Source organism: Saccostrea echinata, unplaced genomic scaffold, assembly GCF_033153115.1.
Source record: "Saccostrea echinata isolate AGI-Se365-2 ecotype Australia unplaced genomic scaffold, CSIRO_AGI_Sech_v1 ptg000025l, whole genome shotgun sequence".
Classification (NCBI taxonomy): domain Eukaryota; kingdom Metazoa; phylum Mollusca; class Bivalvia; order Ostreida; family Ostreidae; genus Saccostrea; species Saccostrea echinata.
Window position 1 is genome coordinate 5,551,047 of NW_026889774.1, and position 23,186 is coordinate 5,574,232.

Genomic DNA, 23,186 nt, shown 5'->3' on the forward strand with positions numbered 1-23,186 from the left:
AAATTAAATGATTAGTTAATTGATTGTTAATTATTTTACAAAAAAATATTTTTTTACGAAAATGTTTTCACTATTTGTAGCAGAGTATGCTGTTTGCATACAACAAAACTTCTGCCTTCTCAAAAAGGAACTTCCGGTCACTAAAGATGCTAAAATAATGGTGGATCAGATGAATGGCTTCCTGGACAACACAAACATTTCTGACATTGATTGCTTTACGAGTGCAAGACAGCAGACATCAAAACTGCTGAAAATACTTCTGATAAAAGGGAAATCTGCATGCATGGAGCTCTTCAGGGTTGTGGAGGTTAACCTAAAGAGAGAGGATCTGATCTGCAAAATGAAGGAAAAGAGTGCTGAACTGACAAAAAGAGGTATACATGTATTTGGTTTTGGTTAAAAATACATAATGATAAAATGAATTAAATTCTATTCTTCAACTTTATTAAAAGAGGAAAACCAATTATGACAATTTTATATAGTAACAAAAGTTATTCGTGTGTGTAAATTAATAAGATAAATATTACTGATTTAATTTTTTATCTTCCTTTCCCCCCCAGACAAAACACATTGTTTTAACCGAAGGGTTTTATGCTTATATACTGTTAAGCCCACTTGAAAGATAATCTCAAGAATTATTTTAGCTCGCATAAACTTAAGACTCAGATAAGCTTTCCTTGAACACTGAAGTTGTTTTCAGTAATTTTTTTCTATGTATCAACAACCAATATTTTGATAATTCTGAGAACATAAATTAATGATCATTGAATAAGACCATAATGCTCAGAATTTCGTTAATTAGGTATGCCTGTATTGGACCACAAGTTGGAGAGCCTCCAGATCACTTGTCTTGAGAAACATAAAGATTTTCTTCTTGAGGAGCTAGAGCCTCTTGAACTTTGTGACCTTTTGTTTGAGGAGAGGGCAATAGACATTCCTGATCATGACAGAATTACAGAAACAAAAAAGATTTTTAAGCAAGTCCAACATCTTTTGGAGACAGTAAAGAAAGATGAAAATAACTGTTTTCTTTTTTTCTTGTACATCCTGAAAAATAATGAATATTCTGTAATTCTTGAGGAGCTTGAGAAGTCTGATTCAGAAGCTAAAGGAGCAAGTAAGTATCTTTATACATGTAATAGCCAAAACTTTAGCAATGTTTGTCAGATACCATTTGGTTACTATACGTATTTTCTGTGATTTTAAATGTATTTATTAACAATGTAGTATTACATTATTCCTATTATTATTCTTGGTATTTGTGGATGCATACATATGTGCTTGCTTTCTCAGCAGAATCAAATACAAAGTTTGAATGGAGAGCATCACACAGTCTGAATACAGTATCTTCAGGTAAATGCAAATATGAAATTTAAACTTTAGCAGGAAATTAAATCAAAATCCAAGAATTGAGACTGCATCACTGCTTGTGTTGATAGACGGTAGAGAATATGAATTGTCTAGAACATTTACTTAATATTGGTTATTATTGTCATCTCCCTCGGGAGATGACACATTAAGTTTGAATCACCGGAAGTAAAGTCCTAGTGTAAGCTGCCATCGATAAACTGGTGGTCTGGCAAAGGAACTGACGATGACACGATTTCTAAATATAGAGATGTAAACAAAATTGACCAAAGTCTGTCTTATTATTATTAAACAAAATGGTCCACCTTAAAGTTAAAGTAAAACTACACCAGTGTTCATTAAGAGTAATAGAGGTAGGATCACTTGGGTGGTGGTGGGTCTTCATTAACGGTTTATGTACATAAACATTGTATCTAAGTTATTGCGTAAAACGATGGTCAGCGCGCGGGGATCAAAATACACAAAACATGGCATATTGAATGTATAAGCCAAGGCGTGGATCCAAGATTTACTGACGAAAGAAGACAGTGAAAAACATTTAAATAACAACTCACATTAAATGCATATATACAATGGCAAAAACTTTACTTTTATGTACACTTTAGTCAGTCGATAATTAATGCCGAATAAACTATATATATGAAAAATGAAACAAAAAAATAAATAAATAAATAAATAAATTTCGAAGAAAAGAAATTTTACCTGAAAGCATAATTTAGGCAGAAACATAAATGTCTCTGATTTAAGTAACTCAGTGCTGTAGGCATTGGAATAAAGATCATAAAGAATCATTATATGAGTATTTTCTCGGATGTGTGCAGTATATTCTTTTTTATTAAAATTTTCCCCTGTAGAAAAGTATTAGGAAAAGATACAGCTTTCTTTACCTGGCTCAGATTTTAAGAATTAATAAACAAAGCAACTGTTATCATTTTCTTTATGCAATTCTAATTTGCGTTTTTTGTCAATGAGAAAAGGTAAAAAAAAAATCACTCCTCGTATTCTTGAAATAAAGCCAAAATTATAAAATGTGTGTCTCAGGAAACAGCCTATAAAATCGATGTTGGTAGATTGGGGTTCTTTTCGGAGTGTTAATGCTTAATTTTAAATGGTAACGTTTCAATTTTATTACCTTTCTATGCATGAATTTTTTTCTCAGGAGCGTATACATGTACATGTACTTATATTATACATAATATAGCGTTAGAACATGAATCTGCATGGGCAGCAGAAGGACATGATGCAGGAGTGTCTCAATTTTTCCCTTGATATTCCCAGTGGCTCGATAATCAATCAAATCCCAGTGGCTCGATGGCCAAGTCACTTCAGAGGATACGATTAAGGAAAATAAGGAAAGTCTTGGGAATTAATTCAGGTTCAGATTAATTTAAGTTGGCGCTTTAAACGCTAAGTTTTTATCCATCTTCTTTCGGAATAATTGTTAAAGCTATATATATGGCGTATCTGAGCTAAAAAATAAAAAAAACGAGATTTGGTGTAGCTAAACATGATATATGTTTTTTACGTTGAAATTAAATTTTTCACCGATTTTGAACTTGAATAACCTCATATTTCCATAGTTCGACTGATTAAAAAAAAATTAAACTGCGTCTGTTAATTAAAATCTGAATCGGTAAATAAATCGGTTTTTGTTTTAAATTTCTAATATCTTTGAAACGTGATTGATTTAAACTGTGTAATTTACAGGAAAGTCCTATTTTTATATAAGTAATAAAACAAATAGAAAGATCTTTTTAATTTAGGTAGTCTGAGCTTATAAAAAAAAAAAAAAAAAAAAAAAAAAAAAGAAAAAGCGCAATATATGACTTTAAATAATTCTTACGCATATTTCTCAGTGGTTAGAATTTTTTACAGACATTATACAAAATATATTTAAACTGAATAAAGCATATTTACAACAGGCAAAATATTACAGGCACATACATGTAGCACCAGGAGGGTCGTCCCCTTCCACTTTTTCCCCAAACGTTGAAAAGGCGCACCCTTGACCCCTCTTCCACCTTTTGTTGCAGCATGGTACGTCAAATCATCCCATGATAATGTATTATAATATAAAATATGTTTGTCGGAAAAGTTGTAATCCCTCCTTCCACATGTTCCAAGAAATGAAAATGTTGAGTTTGGATAGCCCCTTTTTCCCCTTGTCAAAGATTGTTCAGATAAATCGTCTATAATTTTTTTTGTCCTCGACCCCCCATTTTTTCAAAAGCGATACTACTGGCTGTAATAACTGAGAAAATAATATAACATTCCACTGTTTATTCTGTGACATTAATGAAGCCAAAGAGATGACATTTCAGGCTTTCTGGAAAGCCAAACTTGTTTTAGAATATGTACAGAATAGATGTATAGATATAAGGCTTACAATGGAAAGTGCCACAGGGAGTCAGGTAGAGCAAGCTCTTCAGCAGGTCCAATCCACAGATACTGGTATTCTTGAGGAGGCCATTACACATGGACAAATGGACATTAAAGATATCTCTACTGGTTCTGTGGTCATACAGTTAAGACCGGTCACCGACCAAGCTGTGCAGACCTTGCTCAATGCCAGGGAAAACAACAGGCTGGTGGAGCTAATACTAGGAATGATAAAGAGGGTAAATATTCCGAATATTCAGGATATGGAGGAGCTGGAGGTCAAGATACAAGTTTCTTATACACACTCTGCAGAAGCTAAGCCAGGTAAATCTTACCAAATTGTGCATTTTGAACTTATCCAGAGCCTATGAATATGAATACAGGTAAATGATTTTCTTTTGTCATTGTTTTTCAGATATATCTAGGACAGAACTAATAAAGGAGCGAATAAAGGTGTATAGGAAGGAGCTTATCTCTGAGTTAGAACTCAGAGCTCTAACTTCTGTGTTATCAAAATCAGACTGCTTTGAACAAGGTACAATGGATTCTATAAGAAATGCTCCCACTTCTTCTCATCAACGAACGGAAAAACTACTATCATTGATTGAGAATGGGGATACAAAGATTGTGGAGGCTTTTATTAGCGCATTAAAGGATGTAGGATATTTAGAGATTGTAGAATTAATTGATCCCACAGATACCAATAGCAAAGCTGGTGAGTATATCTTTAGTATGTGGAAGGAGTATAACATTGTCCTATAACTATACAAAGTGAGAGGCCAACTAGACTCATATATTCTTTTGGCCCAAATTTTACATACATGTACTTTCTATGTGCATTTTTAATTTAAATAAAAAGGGGTTATTTCCTCCCACCAATCCCCTTTATTTTTATCTTTGCAACTCTGTCTACAGCTTGTTTTCATTCAAGAGATTACTTTTCAGTCACGTTAGATTATTAGTAAGCATTTTAATACATCAGAAAAATTATCTGGCAGTAAAAAGCATTAGAAATTAAGTACATACTCCATACACCCCAGATATATCCTCCTCTGACAATGAAGTGAATCAGCTTATAATAAGGATGACTTGAGAGGACAACATTTCAGAAGCCGCCAAGCTGTGTTCAGCATGCTGAATCAGTATCTGAAAGATAAAAATTTTGCTTCATTATATATTTGATATGTTTATCAATGAATATTTTTGCTTACCTTTTTATAGAAAATATCAGAAAGTGGATAACATCTAACTATAAAAATATTCTGGATGAAATGCAGATTACATTAGCAAGAGAAACATTATCTGCATGTATTGGAGACATTGATACTATTCGAGAAAAAATCTTGCCAAAGAATGGAAAACGCAGGCAGAGAATGACCCATTTCCTACAGTTCATTCTTCAGGAAGATCACAATGTGATTCAATTCGAGAAAACTCTAAGAAATAATGGAATAGAGGACTTACTGAAAATAAATGCAGATTTTACACGAAGAGCATATTGCAAATCAGGACATAGGTAACTTGAGGATGATATGCTTGTATTAACACAGTGCAGTTTATATAGTCATGTTTAATTTTGAATTGTTTACATCAGAGTTTTCTTCATACAATGCATTGGGTTTATTTTCTATTATAGAAGTCATAATTGCTGAAGATCCGAGTCACTTATCTGAGGGAATTTTATTTGAGTCCATCCTTAACCTGTCTCTCACTGGTAAGTTCTCTAACTTCAGATAGAAGCAACTGACACGAATAATAAAGACAAAATTTAAGGAAAATAGAAACAGCGTTTTTATAGAGATTAATCTTGATTAACAATTAGATGGAAGGGTTTGTAAATAAGTCCTGAGGTACAGTAGTGCAGATTTTAAATTGTTAAAATCATAGCTCCCGGGAATAGGATGGAACCACAATAAGGAATCAAAGTTTACATAGAAATATACAAGAAAATTCTTTAAACAATCTTCATCTCATGAACTGCTGGGCCAGAAAAGCTGACACTTATGTGGAAGCTTCCTGGGGGTAGTGTCAATTCTAAATTGTTCAAATCATAGCCTCCGGGGATAGGGTGGGACCATAATAAGGAATCGAAATTTCACAATGAAATATATAAAACAAAATTTTAAAAAAGCTTTATCCTTATAACCACTGGGCCAGAAAATCTTAAATTGATATGGAAGCCTTCTGAGGAAATGTAAATTCTGAATTGTTCAAACTATAACCCCTGGGGAAAGGGTGGGGCCACAATAAGTATAACAAGGGGGAAAATCTGGTGAACAACAACAGGGTCAAAGTTACTCAGGTGAGCTTTGTGGCCCATGGGCCTCTTGTTTGTACCAGTTTTCTTTTTTGGGCATTCATGGCCTACGAAGATACATATATTTGTAGTAAACATTGTTTTTCCCCAACTGCTTTAATAGCAAATTCATGTATATGTTAATCAGTGCCTTTAAATAGGGTCTTGCTGTGTTTGACAAATTCTTCTGTTTTTTTACCTGGTAAGAAATACATTCTTCATTCTCAAAATACAGTCAAGGAAAAGAAAGGAGAGATTGAATTTGAACCAACTGAAAAACCTGAAATTACCCGTCCCCAATTCCCAGTGCTTGTAAAACAAGCAGAGACTACTGAGCAACTTGCTAAAGAACCTGAAAGTAAACTATACCACGATGTCAAGGAAAAGAAATTTCTTGAGCCAAACAGAAGACAGGAGCGTGTGTCCCATCCAGAGAAGGTTTATGATGAAACTGGTACGTACAAGTAATTTATTTGCAATTATTATGGATCTTTAAGTATCTGCTGTGATTGTTTTGGGAATATGAGTTGTACGTGTCAGATTGATTTTTTAAGCTCATGTTTCACTGTCATGGATGCCACTATTTTTTGACTTAAGATTGGCTTTAAAATACTTAAAACCCGATTAAAGTTATAATAACAATTGCAACACCATTCCATTAACTTAAATGAGTTATGTTTCTAGGGATGATCACTGCTAGACTTACTTCGGATGCTGAATCTGATCTCAATTTCCAGATAGGTGACCTAGCTTCAGAATAATGAAACAAAAATAGCTCAGAATCTAAATCTTCTGTAAGATGTTTATAAATTACCAACTTAAACCCCAAAATTGCAGATTACAGCTCGTTGGTGATGAGCCATTGAAAATATTTTTATTTTGCACTGTTTCACTTCTGCATCATTTCAGCACCACATTCATATTTTGTCTTAAGCTTGAAATGTCTCATGATCCTTGCATGGGCAAAGGTAAAGTTTTTGGAGCAAATTAATCCATTCTATTGTAACTTGAAGCCCTATGGTTATAAACCTGTATTAACGATGCATCCAGGGATGTACTACCTAATCAGGCTTGCTAAGATGCTGGATCTGACCAACAATTTTTGTGGATGATTGAAAAAGTTAATGTTTTAAAGCAAGTCTATTTCAAAGTAGCTTAGCAAGTCCTACCCAGACCAAATTTGCCTTACTTCTGTATAATATTTGTCGAGGTGAGCTTCGTAATCTTTGATTACCTATGTATTTAGTTTGTGAGTCTACAAAAATGAGTTACAAATTAATTTAGGATTTCCTTCCGTCTTGGTGATTTTTAAGAATTATGACCCTTATGTAGATGTCCATGCTTTAAAATATTTAATTCTCCCTACCTTTATTAGTCCCCTACCGGTAAAACCGAAGAGGACTATAGGTTTCCTCTGAGTCTGTCCGTCCGTCTATCTGTCTGTCCCTCTGTCTGTCCCACTTGGTTTTCCGTACTTTTCTTCTGAACGCTTGCAGATATTGAGCAGATTTTTGGTATGTGAGTGTATCTTGATGAGTTACAGATTAAATTTGCATTTTGTTCCGCTTCAATGATTTTTGACGGAATTTCGACCTTTTCAATTTTTCAGGGTTTTCCGCAATTTTTTTTCTAAACGCTTGCAGGTATTGAGCTGATTTTTGATAAGTGTCTTTACCTTTATGAGTTAAAGATCAGGTTTGCATTTCGTTTCGCCTCATTGATTTTTGATGGAATTATGGCATTTTCAATTCTTAATGGGAACCAGATTACAGTTGCCGGTAGGGGACTATTATTGCTAATGCAATACTCTTAGAATGCTTGTTAACACTTCTTTCTGCAAGTGATGTCGTTTGACTTTTGAAACATCAATACTTCAAGGAAACATGATCCTTGGGTGACCGTCAAGACCTATGGGCCTATATTTTAAGGTCACCTGAGTCACTCAGGTGACCTATTGCTATCCGTTTTCGTCCGTTGGCGTGCGTCGTGCGACATGCGTTAACATTTGAATATTTTTAGCTTCTTCTCTGAAACCCCTTAACCAATTTCAACCAAATTTGGCATATAGCATCTATGGGTGAAGGGGAAAAATTTTTGACTGAAATGGATCTGCAGGTCTGATATGAATATATATCACGTCCCTCGAAGATCTAAACCTTTAGTTAGTTACAAAGCTGTTTTATGCACCATTTTTGTTCAAATTGTCTGTAAAAATCTTTAATTTAAAGGTTTTTTTTGAAAAATATAATAAGCTAGTCGGTGATTATTTATTTGTACTTTTTTTAGTAGATGTGTACTTTGTGTTTTTTACTAAGCATGTAATAAACACAGTAAAATACAATCTTTTCCATATCATATCCTGTATCAGCCCGAGACATCAATATGTTGAGAAATCAATTTCCGCCATATATGGTACATGCCAGGTAAAATATATTTACGGTATATCCATGAACACTTCTGTCGCGATTTGTCAAACAGTTTTCAACGAAATGTTTCCACATTTTGTACAAAATTACCTTAATATAAGAGTAAGGTACCCACATACATACATTTTGGGATTATATCACTTTGTCTGCCTGTATGCATGTCCGAATATTTATTCTTGAACACTTTCGTTTTGAGACAATATTCTTTACAGTTTTCTACGATGTGGTTCCATATTCGTACAGAGGTAATTTAATATAAGAGAAAAACACCTACATGTATACATTTTGGGGTCATATCACTTTGTCTGTCTGTGTGTATGTAGGTTTTTCCGAATGTTAAATCCATGAACACTTTTGTTTTTGCGATAAAGCAAACATTTTTTATAACATTTCCAAATGTTATACAGAGGTCGTGTAGCATAAGAGGATGCTGGAATCATATCGGTTTGTTTTTAGCTCACCTGAGCCGAAGGCTCATGTGAGCTTTTCTGATCAAAATTTGTCCGTTGTCCGTCGTCGTCGGCGTTGTCGTTGTTGTCGTTGTAAACTTTTCACAATTTCATCTTCTTCTCCAGAACTACTGGGCCAATTTCAACCAAACTAGGCACAGACTATCCTTGGGTAAAGGGGATTCAAGTTTGTTCAAATGAAGGGCCACGCCTTCTTCCAAGGGGAGATATTTAAGAATTCGTGAAAAATTAATGGCATCATTAAAAAATCTTCTTCTCAAGAACCACTGTGCTTGAAAATATGAAACTTATGTGGAAACATCCTCAGGTAGTTTAAATTCAAGTTTGTTCAAATCATAACCCCTGGGGTCGGGTGGGGCCACAATGGGCGACCAAAGTTTTACATAGGAATATATAGGAAACATTTTTAAAAATCTTCTTCTCAAGAACAGCAAAGCCATGATTGGTCATATTTATACGGTAGCATCCTCAGATAGTGTAGATTCAAGTTTTTTCAAATCATGACCCCTGGGGGTCGGCTGGGGCCACAATGGGCGATCAGTTTTTACATAGGAATATATAGGAAAAATCTTTAAAAAATCTTCTTCTCAAGAATAGCAAAGCCATAATTGGTCATATTTATATGGTAGCATCCTCAGATAGTGTAGATTCAAATTTGTTCAAATCATGACCCCTGGGGGTCTGATGGGGCCACAATGGGCGATCAAAGTTTTACATAGGAATATATAGGAAAAATCTTTAAAAATCTTCTTCTCAAGAACAGCAAAGCCATGATTGGTCATATTTACATGGAAGCATCCTCAGGTAGTGTAGATTCAAGTTTGTTCAAATCATGACCCCCGGGGGTCGGGTGGGGCCACAATGGGCAATCAAAGTTTTACATGGTTACATAGAAGAAAAATCTTTAAAAATCTTCTTCTCAAGAACAGCAAAGCCATGATTGGTCATATTTACGTGGAAGCATCCTCAGGTAGTGTAGATTCAAATTTGTTCAAATCATGACCCCCGGGGGTCGGACGGGGTCACAATGGGCGATCAAAGTTTTACATAGGAATACATAGGTTAAATCTTTAAAAATCTTATGCTCAAGAACAGCAAAGCCATGATTGGTCATATTTACGTGGAAGCACCCTCAGATAATGTAGATTCAAATTTGTTCAATTCATGACCCCCCCCCCCCCCACCCCCCGAACAACTTTTTTATTTAAACTTTTCAACCTTTCTAGACTGAACTTATTTCTGCTTTTTCCTAGCCATAGTGCTCAGGTGAGCGATGTGGCCCCTGGGCTTCTTGTTCTGTCTGACTTTATATATGTCTAAATGGATGTTGGTCATGGTTCGATTACTCTAACGGTTTTTATCACAATTATTTCAAATTTTATACAGAATAAGTTTACCATAAGAAAATCCCCCACATATTTATTCTGTGGAGTGTCAACCGCTTTTTCTATCAGTCAACACGTTTATACAAGTATTGATGTGATAACTAAAAGTAATAGTTCGAAACATTACATTCCGCACTTTTTTCCAAAACGAATGCAGATATTGAGCTGATTTTTGATATGTTAGTGTATCTTGATGAGTTACAGATCAAGCTTGCATGTGGTTCCGCTTCATTGATTTTTGACGGAATTACGACTTTTTCAATTTTTCAGGGTTTTCCGCGATTTTTTTCTAAACGCTTGGAGATATTCAGCTGATTTTTGGTATGTGACTTTATCTTGATTACTTATAGATCAAGTTTGCATTTAGTTCCATTTCAATGAATTTTGACGGAATTACGACCTTTTCAATTTTTAACAGGAACCAGATTACACTTGCCGGTAGGAGACTAGTATTGCTAATGCAGTACTCTCAGAATGCCTGTTCACTTTCAATTCGATAGTTTGAAATTCAATACTGTTTAGTTTACCTGAGCCGAAGACTTCCTTCAAGGGGAGATAATTAAAAATACGTGAAAAGAACTTTGTAAAGACCTATTCCTGCCCCCTCCCCCAAAGTCAAATTTTTAACGTCTCTTGAAATGTGCACAGTTGCAATAATTTTATAAAATAAACCCGAATTTACAAAGAACAAGGTACGGTTTCAATACAAATCTTGCCCTGTGTTTTTCTTGAAAATAAAAGTGATGTAAAAAATTAAAACTCATGCTTTTTGAATTATTGAAATTCCATGCAGAAAGATCATACAAATCTTTTTTCTCACATGACCTTCCAAATGCTAATTGTGACGTCATAAACTTGTGCATTTTCCCGTATTTTCTTGAAAAGTTGCAGAAGACATCAATTTTCCATGGAATTTTCTTTCAGATAATATTGTCCACAGGCATCGCCCACAAAGATTTTGAGATATGTAATTTTTCAAAGAATTTTACACAACATATCTAAAAATTAACGTGGGCGACGGCTGTGGACACTATTTTCTTAAGGAAAATAACCCTTGAAATGGGTCATTTTGAGACTTTTTCTGTTTAAAATAGAGAAATGCATCAAATTAATGACGTCATATATCAAGAATGGTACTCCATCATGCTATATTCTTTCCTGATTTATCACAGTCATAAACTCAACTAATATTTAAGCCAGTTTCAAAACTTTTTGAAAACATTAAATTTTCAGGGCACAATAAAGCTAAAACCATACCTTCTTCTTACATTAATGAAATAGAAACAAAAATCATCAATCATTGATTGAATCAATTTGTTCAATTTTGACTTTCCATTGAAATGTTAACGTCATTATCTGGATACAATCATTTCACAGCCAATAAACATATTTAATGCTCACAAGTCTGCGTATATCCTCCTTGCTAAGAACATACTTTCAGATTTCCTCATCAAAGTTTGATTTTGAGGCAGATATTGACCATCACTAAATGTAGACTTTTTATGGCATCTTTCAAAAATCTTCTCAAGAACCAAAAAAAAAAAAGGAACTTATGCAAAAGCTTCATTACATAGTGCAGAATCAACTTATTTCCCAAATCATGATGCACGAGTTAGGGTGGGGTCACAATGGCCGATCAAAGTCTTACTGGGGAAAAGTATTTAAAAGTCTTCTCTAGAACAGCAAAGCCATGATTAGTCATATTTATATGGATGCATCCCCAGGTGTAGGATGGGTTCAATTTTAGAAAATCATGACGCATGGGGGAAGGTGGGGATGGTGCATCACAGTTTTACACAGGAATATTTAGGGGAAAATCTTTAAACATCTTCTTTGAAGGAAAAAACGCCATGATTTGTCATGTTTATATGGAAGCATCCTCCAGTAATTTAAATTTAAGTTTGTTCAAGTCTTGGTCCCCAGAACTAGGGCTGGGCCACAATTAGAAATCAGAATTTTACATAGGAATATATTATGAGAAATCTACTGATCAATGAATAACAGCAGGACCATAAAACTCTGGTCAGCGTTGTGGACCATAGGTTTCTTGTAATAATCAACCATTGAGAGGTTATGGTATTGAATTATTTTATGAACTTATGTTGTTAATATATTTTTTTTCTACAAAATGTATCAGTCATAGGAATGGAGCACCATGCATTCAGGCGAAATACCCTTCTTGATGAGCTACAAAGTATTCTTCACGAGTATCCAGATAATGAACAAATCATCAAGGTAAGAAATATGCCTGAAGACGGGACAGTCACATAATAATAATCAAGTGATACTGAATTGAATTGCATATACATTAGAGATCTATATGTTGCAGAGAAATTTTTATTTCATCTGAGCATTTACTGATTATTATGTTCCTAAAACGAAGTTTGGGAATATATTGTTTTTACTCTGTTTCTTATTCTTCATTTCAACGAAGATCTTCCTGTTCTAATGTTGTTTCTTTTCCTCTTTTCTTATTATAATTGTTCTTTTTCTTACCGATTTTGTGCACGCAATTTCTCGATAACCGTCCAATAGATTTTCATGAGACTCTCAGAAGAGATGCATCATAATATGTACTGAATTCGCCCCCCCCCCCCCCCCCCCCGAAGAATCACTTCTGTTTGCGCGTTCGGGCCAATTTCTTGTTTTCAGAATGGAATTTTATCCGGACGACTTCTCGATTGAAGATTGAAACTTTAAATTAAACTTTTAGAGTTAGACTCTAAGATAGATCGTGACTTGTAGGTAGACAGATTCCATCTTTGTTGCCGTCAATTTCATTGTCCACCTAATGAAGATATAAAATATGCATTTTTAATTTTTTTAATGAAATGTTTATGATAGTGTCTGATAGAGTATTTCAAGTCATACCATTTTCCAAACCATAAGTTGTCCAAAAAATTTCTTCATGAAATTTAAGGGATTCTTCATACACACTAAATGTGGAGTTTTTAATTATTTTGAGCACCTCCGGAATAAAAAAGACCGGAAGTTGTTTGAAATTGAGAGATTTCAGTCTTTTATATATCTTTCTAAACAGTTTTTGAAGTATTCTTTTGCCTGCTTATTTCATTTATACCTTTCCCGTTCTTTTATCAATTAATCTATCTCAGTCAAAATTTTATCTCATCAGAAATCGGGCGGTAGGCCTTCCCTATGATCACAACGAAATCTCATCTTGTTAAGGTCTTCCGCCTTCATGAAAAACCTTATAGTGAGTCTTCTGTTTCTTATTAAGGTCTCTCGTCTTCATGGAAGACTTTATAGTTATTCTACAGTTTCTTATTATTGTTATAACCGCCGAAATATGGCTTATATATTGCCGACTCGGCTTAAAACAACAATAACCAACAATCAATCAATCTTCTTTCTTATAATTATTATTCTTTCTTTTTAGACAAAATATTAAGCAGGCGATTTCTTGAAAACTATTCAGTTGATTTAAATGAAATTTTCAGCAATTAAAGGTTTCTGTATGATGCTCATATAATTTCTTTTTAGAAAATTCGCTTCCTGTGCGAAATTTTGAACATTTCCAGATTTTAAAATGAAATTTTGTCCACTCATTTCTAATGAAAAGCGTAAGATATGAACTGAGAGACTTGTTAGAGATGCTAGAGCATGTCTTCCATGTGCGGAATCACCTTTTTGTGCGTCGTGAGTACTTCTGGTCGCTACCGGAAGCGAATTTATGAAGTCGAATTTTTCAACTTTTTTGTTTTTCAGTATTTTACTCTGATATAACTAGGTTTTAAAAACTTTTCAAAATGCTTTATATTTTATTTGTTTAAAATTGCGAAGTCGCTCGCATAATGTAGTGGTTAGAGCGTTTGCTCTAGAGTCGCGGAGTAAGGATATTATCCTTGGGTGGGTTCGAATCCCACTGTGGGACGTGAAGACCGATCCTTAGGATGAGACCGTATAAATCGTGGTCCTGTTTCGCAGTATACGTAGGTGCTGGCACAAAAAAGATCCCTCACTGCTAAATTGCCCTAAGTACTAAGTATAGGTCTAATTTGCAATCCTCCACGTGCAAGACTAGCGATGGCGTCTCCATATAAGTGAAAAATTCTCGAGAGGGACCTTAAACAAACAAAACACAAACAAAATTGCGAAATCTAAACGATAGATATTCGTCATTTTTCACCTTTAAGCGATGGTCCCTCTAGCGTAATGGTTAGCGTGTTGCATTTTCAACTGGGCGACCCGGCTTCAATCTCCAGAATGTCCAAATTTTTGGGTACTTTTTTCAGCTGAAATATAAGATTTTATTTTTTGAAATCATGTATGGTATTTTTTTTTCATATGAATTATGCGATATTTTCACCATTTACGTTTTATAATATTTCATTCATGAAATAGTCCATAGGAATGCACAACATAATATATGTTGTGCTATGAGTGAGGAATGAACTTTTCTGACGACAGAGAACGGACAAAAGACCTTTTTGTTTCTATGGCAATATGGTTTCTAGTACCATGTACATGTAGGTATTTCTTTCACAACGGAAGACCTATTGTGATTTTCTTTTTTCTTTTTATTATTATTATTCCTCCCAAATTTTGTGAGCGCGATCACTCAGAGATGTTAAGATACATTTTTTAATTTTTTTTCACAGGATAATACAGTTATATATGAAGTTTATACAAAATTCCTTTTAAAAAAAATCACTTCCTGTCCGAAGTTTCGGCCTTATTTCAAATTTTGAAATGGACTTTTGTCCGGTGTTTTTCTTATAAGCGGTTTGAAGTAAGGAAGTGAAAATTTTAGAATTACTAAATCCTAATAATTGTCACTGAACGACGTTTGTTTCGTTTGTATTCATTTCTTCCTGACCGAACTGGAAGTAAATTTCTGTTTCGGTCAATTTTCGACTTTTTAAAATTTTTAATCATTTTTTCAAGATGTTTTTATGCATAATAGAGGTTGTACCTCTAAACTTTTAAGAATAGGTTTAAATTTTTGAATGAATTTTTATCTTTTTCTCTTCTTTTAATTGAATTGTCTTTTAAAAAATTATAAGAAGGAAACACTTTAAATTATCCGTGTCAACATGTATCAATAAGTTCGCTGAGTTTTATCTTACGGTATTCGGAGAGTTGAATATGATATTTATGCACCCGGATTCTGGCTCCCAATGTGGTCCCCGTTTAACGATGTAGAATTCGTTGCATCCTCCGCAAGTTATAACAATATGTTAAATTTTTTGAGTCACATTACATGTCAGAATTTATAGAGAATATTTTTCCTCTGAAATTAAATGACGTGGGTGGGATGATACAAAATGTAAATACTGATGGGTGTCAATGCTCTTATATAATATATCTGTAAAATTTTTCTTATTTTCCTTACAGATTAATACATCTGTATCTAAAATAGTACTTGAGTGAAACTTTTGTTCCATTGTTAATTTAATATCTTGGTCAAATTCTCTTAAGATATCATTTAAAATGCTCAAATCTGAGTCATCTTTTTTCCTTATAATGAAACAATCATCCAGATATCTTTTCCAGTTACCCATAAGATATTCGCTATTAAATTCTTTATTCAATTGTTCACTGGGTTTCGTCATATAGTACTTCTTCTAGATACCCAAGGGTAAGAGTTACATATGTAGGAGCCATTTTGGTACCCATGAATGTACCTTTCAAAGGAAGGTGGGTGGGTGGGGAACATCTGTAACGGTCTCAGTTACAATTAGAACTAGTTGCAATTTTTTTGTGCGTTAAAAATTATATTATTTATGAAGACAATCATTCGCATTAATAATTCCATTATCTTTGTAACAAAATTTACTCTAATAATAATTACATTAAACTAAATGATTAAGTGAGATTTTCTGTCCATACGTCGTGATCTATAACCTTTTCATTATGAATTCATTTTCCTAAACCACTGGACCAAATTCAACCAAAAGTGCCACAAAGCACCTTTAGGTGTAGAAGATTTAGATCTATTCAAATGATTGGTCACATCCTTTTTGAAGGGGAAATAGAAAAAAATGTTGGCATCTTTTAGAAATCTTCTCAAGAAACCTTAGGTCAGAAAAAACAGAAGTTGCGTGAAAGCTTTCTTCATTAGCATAGATTTAAATTTGTTCACATCATGGCGCCATTGAATGGATCAAAGGTTTACATGTGGAGACAAGTATATATAGAGAAAAAAATCCTTTAGAGTTTTCTTCTCAAGTACAGCAAAGCCATAGTTGGTCATATCAATATATGCAAGCTTCCTCAGGTAGAGTAGATTCACATTTGTTTGAATCAATGCCCCAGGGGTTAAGGCGGCCCTCGTACACAACAAAATTGATAGAAACTTATATATTTTATATTACTTGTCACATATAAGTAATTTTTAAGCCACCTTTTAGATTTGGAATTTACAAATAAGTGAACCTTAAGCCAAGGAAAGTATTGATGAGGTACAGGTTTCTCTAATGCTTCTCTTAAGTAAGGATAATCCAAATATAGGTAAAACTTCCACTTATAAGTGAATATGAGTATGGTAATATATATTGCTTTAGAAAATATGTACATTATACTAGGTCCTCTTGATGTCAATTCTGAGTATTTGAAAGCTAGCTGCCAATCGAAAACTAACTTGTCCCTGCGTTAAGCACGATAATTAAAAATTTCAAGACTTATTTATTATTGTGGTTGTGCCTCATATCAGATACATTTACAATTAAAGTAGGTAACAAGTATGTATCATTAATTTGAATCGACTCATATTGTATGATATTTACAAATGGTCATAAATCTAAATGACTTTTTTGTCCAGCACTTTTATTTGTGAAAACAGAAATACTGACATAAATAAAGTTACAACATCAAAAAATGTCGTATGACAGGAAGTATAGATTTGCATAATTTTAAATTTTAATTGATAAAAGTTTAAGAGGTCATCTTACGTTTTGTTAAAGAAAATAAATTAAATTAAATATGTAAACATTTACGTTTTGACGATAGCAACCATGCATAGGAATTTACGTTTAAAAGAAACGTTTATTCTCAGTACTTCGGCCCATGCATATGCCAGCTCGATCCGACCGCCAAGCGTTCCTTAGTTCTTAATCAATTGTACAGTTTTATTGACGTTGAATAATATTCTGTTCCGGTGTAAGTTGAGTCAGAAATCAATGGCAGTTAAGCATAAAAATGTAAACACTGCCTTTTACAAATAACCATTTGCTTTTGCTTTGATTTATTTAAGAAATGTTCCACTCTGAGATGCCCTGTATTTAAATCACACATATATTTGACTTTTGAGGCATTTTAAGACAAACAGCTCATTCTTATAAAAAATCGAATAATGCTTCTTATCAATCACTTTCAAGTTAAAGTATAAGTGAAGTATAAGTCCTAAAGAACTAATATTTCATTGATACTTCACTGAAAGAACTACGCAGTTTTTTTATCGCAAAGAAGAGTTCAAAAGTAATTGATTGATAATTTTAATGCCAGTGTCAAATCTAAAGTTAATTATTTTTAGGCCCCTAATTACAACGCTTTGTGAAAGGGATGACACGATGATATCTATTGATATCAAGCTTTAAAGCATCACCAAAATGCTCATGAATATGGATAAATATCACTTGAATCTTTCCGTAACTATGTTTAATTCATGTAAAATTAAACATAAACGATTGATAAAATACAATTTTGTAGTTATAAACCCCTTGACATTGGAGATAAAATGATTTTTTTGTTTTCTGTCTATTAATTTATCCCCTACCCTGGTAATTCTTAATACCTATACAAGGGAATTTTTTTCAACGGGGGATGGGTGTTTTAAAAATATTTTCGTTTTTCCTTTGATTTCTATATTGAAAAACACGTGGTTTTTTTTTTTAATTATTATAACTCTATAATAGAGTTTTTCATCTTTGTTTTCCCGAATTAAATAAGCTATGCTTTGTGAAAATTCAAATAAATATCTAAATAAATATGAAAAATCATTCAAATATGTTTACATGTGAATATTGACTTGGAGGTAGGCGGCAGAGCAATGCTACCGTTCGCAATTCTCATAGATTAATAAGTAAAAGAATCACTTGTAAGCCATCAGAAATTTTTGTAAAGATCGGGGGACTTATTAAAGAATAAAATATATAGGAATATTAAGGGGACAAATCTTGGGGGAAATCATATAAATTGGTAGCATTTCCTAGTTGACCAAAGAAATGTTATAGTTTTACTGATACGAAAGCATTCCCAGTTGTGTGTAATCAAGCATAGTTAACATATGAGCCCTTGGAGCTAGGGCTGGGCCATAACTTGGAGTCATTTTTATATACCTAGTAAATGAAGTTTGGGGTGTTTTTAGGAATCACCTTGTTCCGTCTGTCAGTCTGTTCATCTGTCCGTGCAATTTTGTAAAGAAGAATCATTGAAAGCTCATTCTTCGTAAAATGATTATTTATGCCTAAGGGTGTGTCATGGCCTAACTCAAGGCAATTTCGGCACTTCAAGGTCACTTTTTTTTTTAAATTCATGTCCGGCTATATCTTTGTTATTCAGAATCATTAGAAGCTCATAATTGGTACACGATTATTTATGACTTGTGGTTGTGTTGACTTTGGCCCAATCTTATTTAAGCTATTTTTAGGTTAATGGTAGAAACTTGTTTTGATCTGGCCATATCATGTAATGGAGAATATTAGGGACATATCAAAAATTGCATATGATCTGAGGGTATGTATCAAACATAAATCAAGGTCATTCCAGGGAGTTCAAGGTCAATTGCCAAAAAATTAAAATTTTAAAATTTTATTTATTTCCTCTGTCTGTAACTCTCAAATGGAGCTAATTGAAAATTGATACTTGACACAAAGATTGCTTATGACCTAAGGGTGTGTTTTTAGGGGTTTTTTTTTTTGGTAAGCCCAGGGTCACTTGCTGAAAAGGTGTTAAATTTGTGTCTGGTCTTTAACTTTCATATGGATAAACATTGAGAAATTCATATTTCACACAAATGATACTTAGGTTATGACATTGACCCTCGAGCATTCCCGCACGTTCAAGGTCACTGGTAGAAAATTTTCAACAAAAGTGAGTTAAGAGTTTGTTAAAATCTTGGCAAAAGGTCACTCTGACCGGTTAAAGATTATTGACAGAAAAAGTTGAAATGGAGAATCTTTCACTCAAACATTACAATGTAGTAATATATGTAACCAGAGGACGTGTCATTTTCTGTTAAGGTCAAGATCTAGTAAATGAAAGGAGCCTACAGATTTCTCAAATTTGAGAAATTAATTCCTTTACAGATGCTTTTTAAGTATAGCTTGGTCAAATAAGGTGTATCGGGGCATATTTTGTAGGTAATCAAGATGAAAAATCATATTCTAAACTGTCTGTTTTGATGAAAAATTAATGAAATCAGTCATGAATATGAGAGTTCTTTCCTTATCTGACAAAGGAAATGTATCCAGATAGCCTACAGTCTCTCAGAATACGGTAATTTGTCTGTTCTTATCCTCTTCTTTAAATTAATATGAAATTGAGTCTTGGTTTCGGGATTAATTTTCACGTGATTTCAAATTGAATTCCATGAAAAAACTTTATTTTCTACATTATTCTATTAAAGCCGTAAAGTACAGGGAAAAAGTTTAAATTCATTATGACGTCATAATAGATCTAGCACCAAAAAGACAAGTCTAAAGTCATTTACTAGATCTTGACCCTAAGCAAGGTCATTTTAGCGAGTTCAAGGTCACATTAAAACATTAAATAAATTTGAGATTCGGGAATGGTTATTATTTCGTAAGTTTGTTACAGTATCTCTAGATTTTCTTCGAATCAAAGACGAAAATAAATATTTTAGAAAAAAAATATGGTAAAGAACAGTAGAGCAGAGGTTGACCAGGTGAGTGTTGCGGTTTATGGGGCTCTTGTTAATGTTGTTTATTCTGTTAGAAGTCCTTGCAAGAGCTGTTTGATTTAGGGTGAGATAATGATTAAAGTTTTTTTTTAATTATTTCAGTTGAACTTAACGTATTAAATACTGCACATTTAGGAGCTGTTACAAAATGCAGAAGATGCTGGTGCCCGTGTGGTCAAAATGGGGTTTTGTCCCTCATCCAGATCAGACCATCTACCCAATCCATACAGGCAGTATCTATCTGTAAGTCCAGTAATAGTTATCAGTATACATTTGATGCTTTGTGTGCTTTTTAGTTTTTTTGAAATGATTACATATAGATAACAAATTACAATCTAGTTCATACATGTACTCCAAATTTATGTACATTTTGCATTACCATGTAGAATGAAAATAGCATTGAGTTTTAATTATTTTTCGTAAATTCGTGCTTTGTATAAAGCGTCAAGAAACATTGAATCAGAAGTCTAACTGAATTGTTTTTTAATTCAAACACCGAGAAAGGTTCCTGTGAAAAAATAGCGAAATTATACAACAAAGTAAATAAATCAATGTGTTATGTTATCAGGTTTAAATCTGAGGGGTGATCAAAAAGCCAAAATCAATATTCAGATCAGAATGGAATTTGGCACACATATAGTCAAAAACATGTGCTATAAATAGGAGATGTTACGTCATGTTTTTCTCCATGTTTGTGACGTCACAAAGTGAAAATGACGTCAATATGTAGATTACTTTTAACAAAAAATGGCAAACTCAGTCGCACTCGAGCAACGAAGGGCTGTAACACGCATTGTCTGTAAGCACCAAAAAATCTTGGAAAGACATGCTTCGGATTCTGATGAAATTTGTACCACAGTTGTGTCTTGGTACAAAACTAGCATATATGGTGTCGGAAGTTCCACACGTGCACTTGGTTGCCATGGAGATGGATCCATTGAATTTGGCCATTTTTGGCCCTTTTTGACCAAATGAAAACATGAAAATCAAGGAAATGTAAACGGATATTTATCGGTATCTACTACACTCAAACTAAAATCATTGGATCATATGATAACTTGAACTTTTAAGGTACACAGGGCATATAATCATTTATTCTAGAAATATTCCCAATCTATGAAAAAGGTCATGCAAATTGATATGGTTTCTGAAAATTTGAAAAATGGGGAATTTAGCATTTTTGAGATCTTTAAGGCTAAATAAGAAAAATTGTCCGTGGAAAATTTCCAAATCTTATGTGTGTTTTTATACTTGAGAATTAGTAGTGTCATCTCATGAAAAAATATCGGTGGGCTTTTACTCCTATTTTTAGGTCACCTGAGTCACTCAGGTGACCTATTGCTATCCGTTTTTGTCCGTCGGCGTGCGTCGTGCGATGTGCGTTAACATTTGAACATTTTCAGCTTCTTCTCTGAAACCGCTCAACCAATTTCAATTTGGCATATAGCATCTATGGGTAAAGGGGAACAAAAATTGTGAATTTCATGGTCCCTGCCCCCCCTGGGGCCTGAGGGGTGGGGCTAAAACCACCAAAAATAATGCAATCTTTAAAAATCTTCTTTACTGCTGGACATCAAGCAGGCAAACTGTTGGCATCATTGTAATAAGCATTGAGCCCTCTACCAAAATTTGAAATTCATGGCCCCAGGGTCAGGGGTTCTGGCCCCAGGGTGGGGCTATATAGATCATATAGTGAAAGTGCATTATTTCTTTGAAAATCTTCTTCTCTGCTCCTGGGTATTGAATAAAGTAACTAAGTACAAAGTTATGAAGAGCAAGAGTGCCTCTTCCAAAATGTGAAATTCATGGCCCCAGGGTCAGGGGTTCTGGTGTTAGGGCGGGGCTCTATTGATTATATAGTGAAAATGCATTAATTCTTTGAAAATCTTCTTCTCTGCTCTTGGGTATTAAATAAAGTAACTAAGTACATAGTTATGATGAGCAAGAGTGCCTCTTCCAAAATTGTGAAATTCATGGCCCCAGGGTCAGGGGTTCTGGTGTAAGGGCGGGGCTCTATTGATTATATAGTGAAAATGCATTAATTCTTTGAAAATCTTCTTCTCTGCTCCTGGGTATTAAATAAAGTAACTAAGTACAATGTACATAGTTATGATGAGCAAGAGTGCCTCTTCCAAAATTGTGAATTTCATGGCCCCGGGGTCAGGGGTTCTGGTGTTAGGGCGGGGCTCTATTGATTATATAATGAAAATGCATTATTTTTTTGAAAATCTTCTTCTCTGCTCCTGGATATTAAATAAAGTAACTAAGTACATAGTTATGATAATCAAGAGTGCCTCTTCCAAAATTGTGAAATTCATGGCCCCAGGGTCAGGGGTTCTGGTGTTAGGGCGGGGCTCTATAGATTATATAGTGAAAAAGCATTAATTCTTTGAAAATCTTCTTCTCTGCTCCTGAATATTAAATAAAGTACCTAAGTACATAGTTATGATGAGCAAGAGTGCTTCTACCAAAATTGTGAATTTCATGGCCCCAGGGTCAGGGGTTCTGGTGCTAGGGCGGGGCTCTATTGATTATATAGTGAAAATGCATTGATTCTTTGAAAATCTTCTTCTCTGCTACTGGAGATTATTTAAACAAACTACATGTAAGTGCATGATTATGATAGGCAAAGATGCCTCTTAAAATTTTTAAATATTTGGCCTCAGTTTTTGGGGTTCTTGAGGGGGGGGGGGGCTCTATTGATTATATACTGAAAAATCATTAATTCTATTAATTAATCATTGATTAATCCTGTCTGCTCCTTAGTGTTGAGTTGATAAATAAATTGCTTAGCTATGATGAAAATGGGAGCTTCGAACAGAATTTTTAAATCTTGTGGTCCTAGGGTCAGGGGTTCTGGCATAACGAGGGGGGGGGGGGGGAGGGCTTTTGATAATATAGTAAAAAAGTTTTAATTCTTTAAAATCCATAATTATGATGATGAGGGTAACTCTTCCAAATTTGTAAATTTCTTGACCCTTG

At 34.0% G+C, this 23,186-nt stretch overlaps 1 protein-coding gene across 1 annotated transcript in view; it reads left to right on the forward strand.

The window, feature by feature from the left end:
- The window catches only part of LOC133192837 (sacsin-like), a 99,517-nt gene that overhangs the window by 33,531 nt on the left and 42,800 nt on the right, over positions 1 to 23,186 (forward strand). Inside the window, 10 exon segments of the mRNA XM_061328843.1 lie at positions 81 to 374; positions 803 to 1,177; positions 3,718 to 4,071; positions 4,163 to 4,462; positions 4,969 to 5,228; positions 5,230 to 5,263; positions 5,387 to 5,461; positions 6,279 to 6,497; positions 12,456 to 12,559; positions 20,340 to 20,447. Of these exon segments, the coding sequence (XP_061184827.1) occupies positions 81 to 374; positions 803 to 1,177; positions 3,718 to 4,071; positions 4,163 to 4,462; positions 4,969 to 5,228; positions 5,230 to 5,263; positions 5,387 to 5,461; positions 6,279 to 6,497; positions 12,456 to 12,559; positions 20,340 to 20,447 (2,123 nt within the window).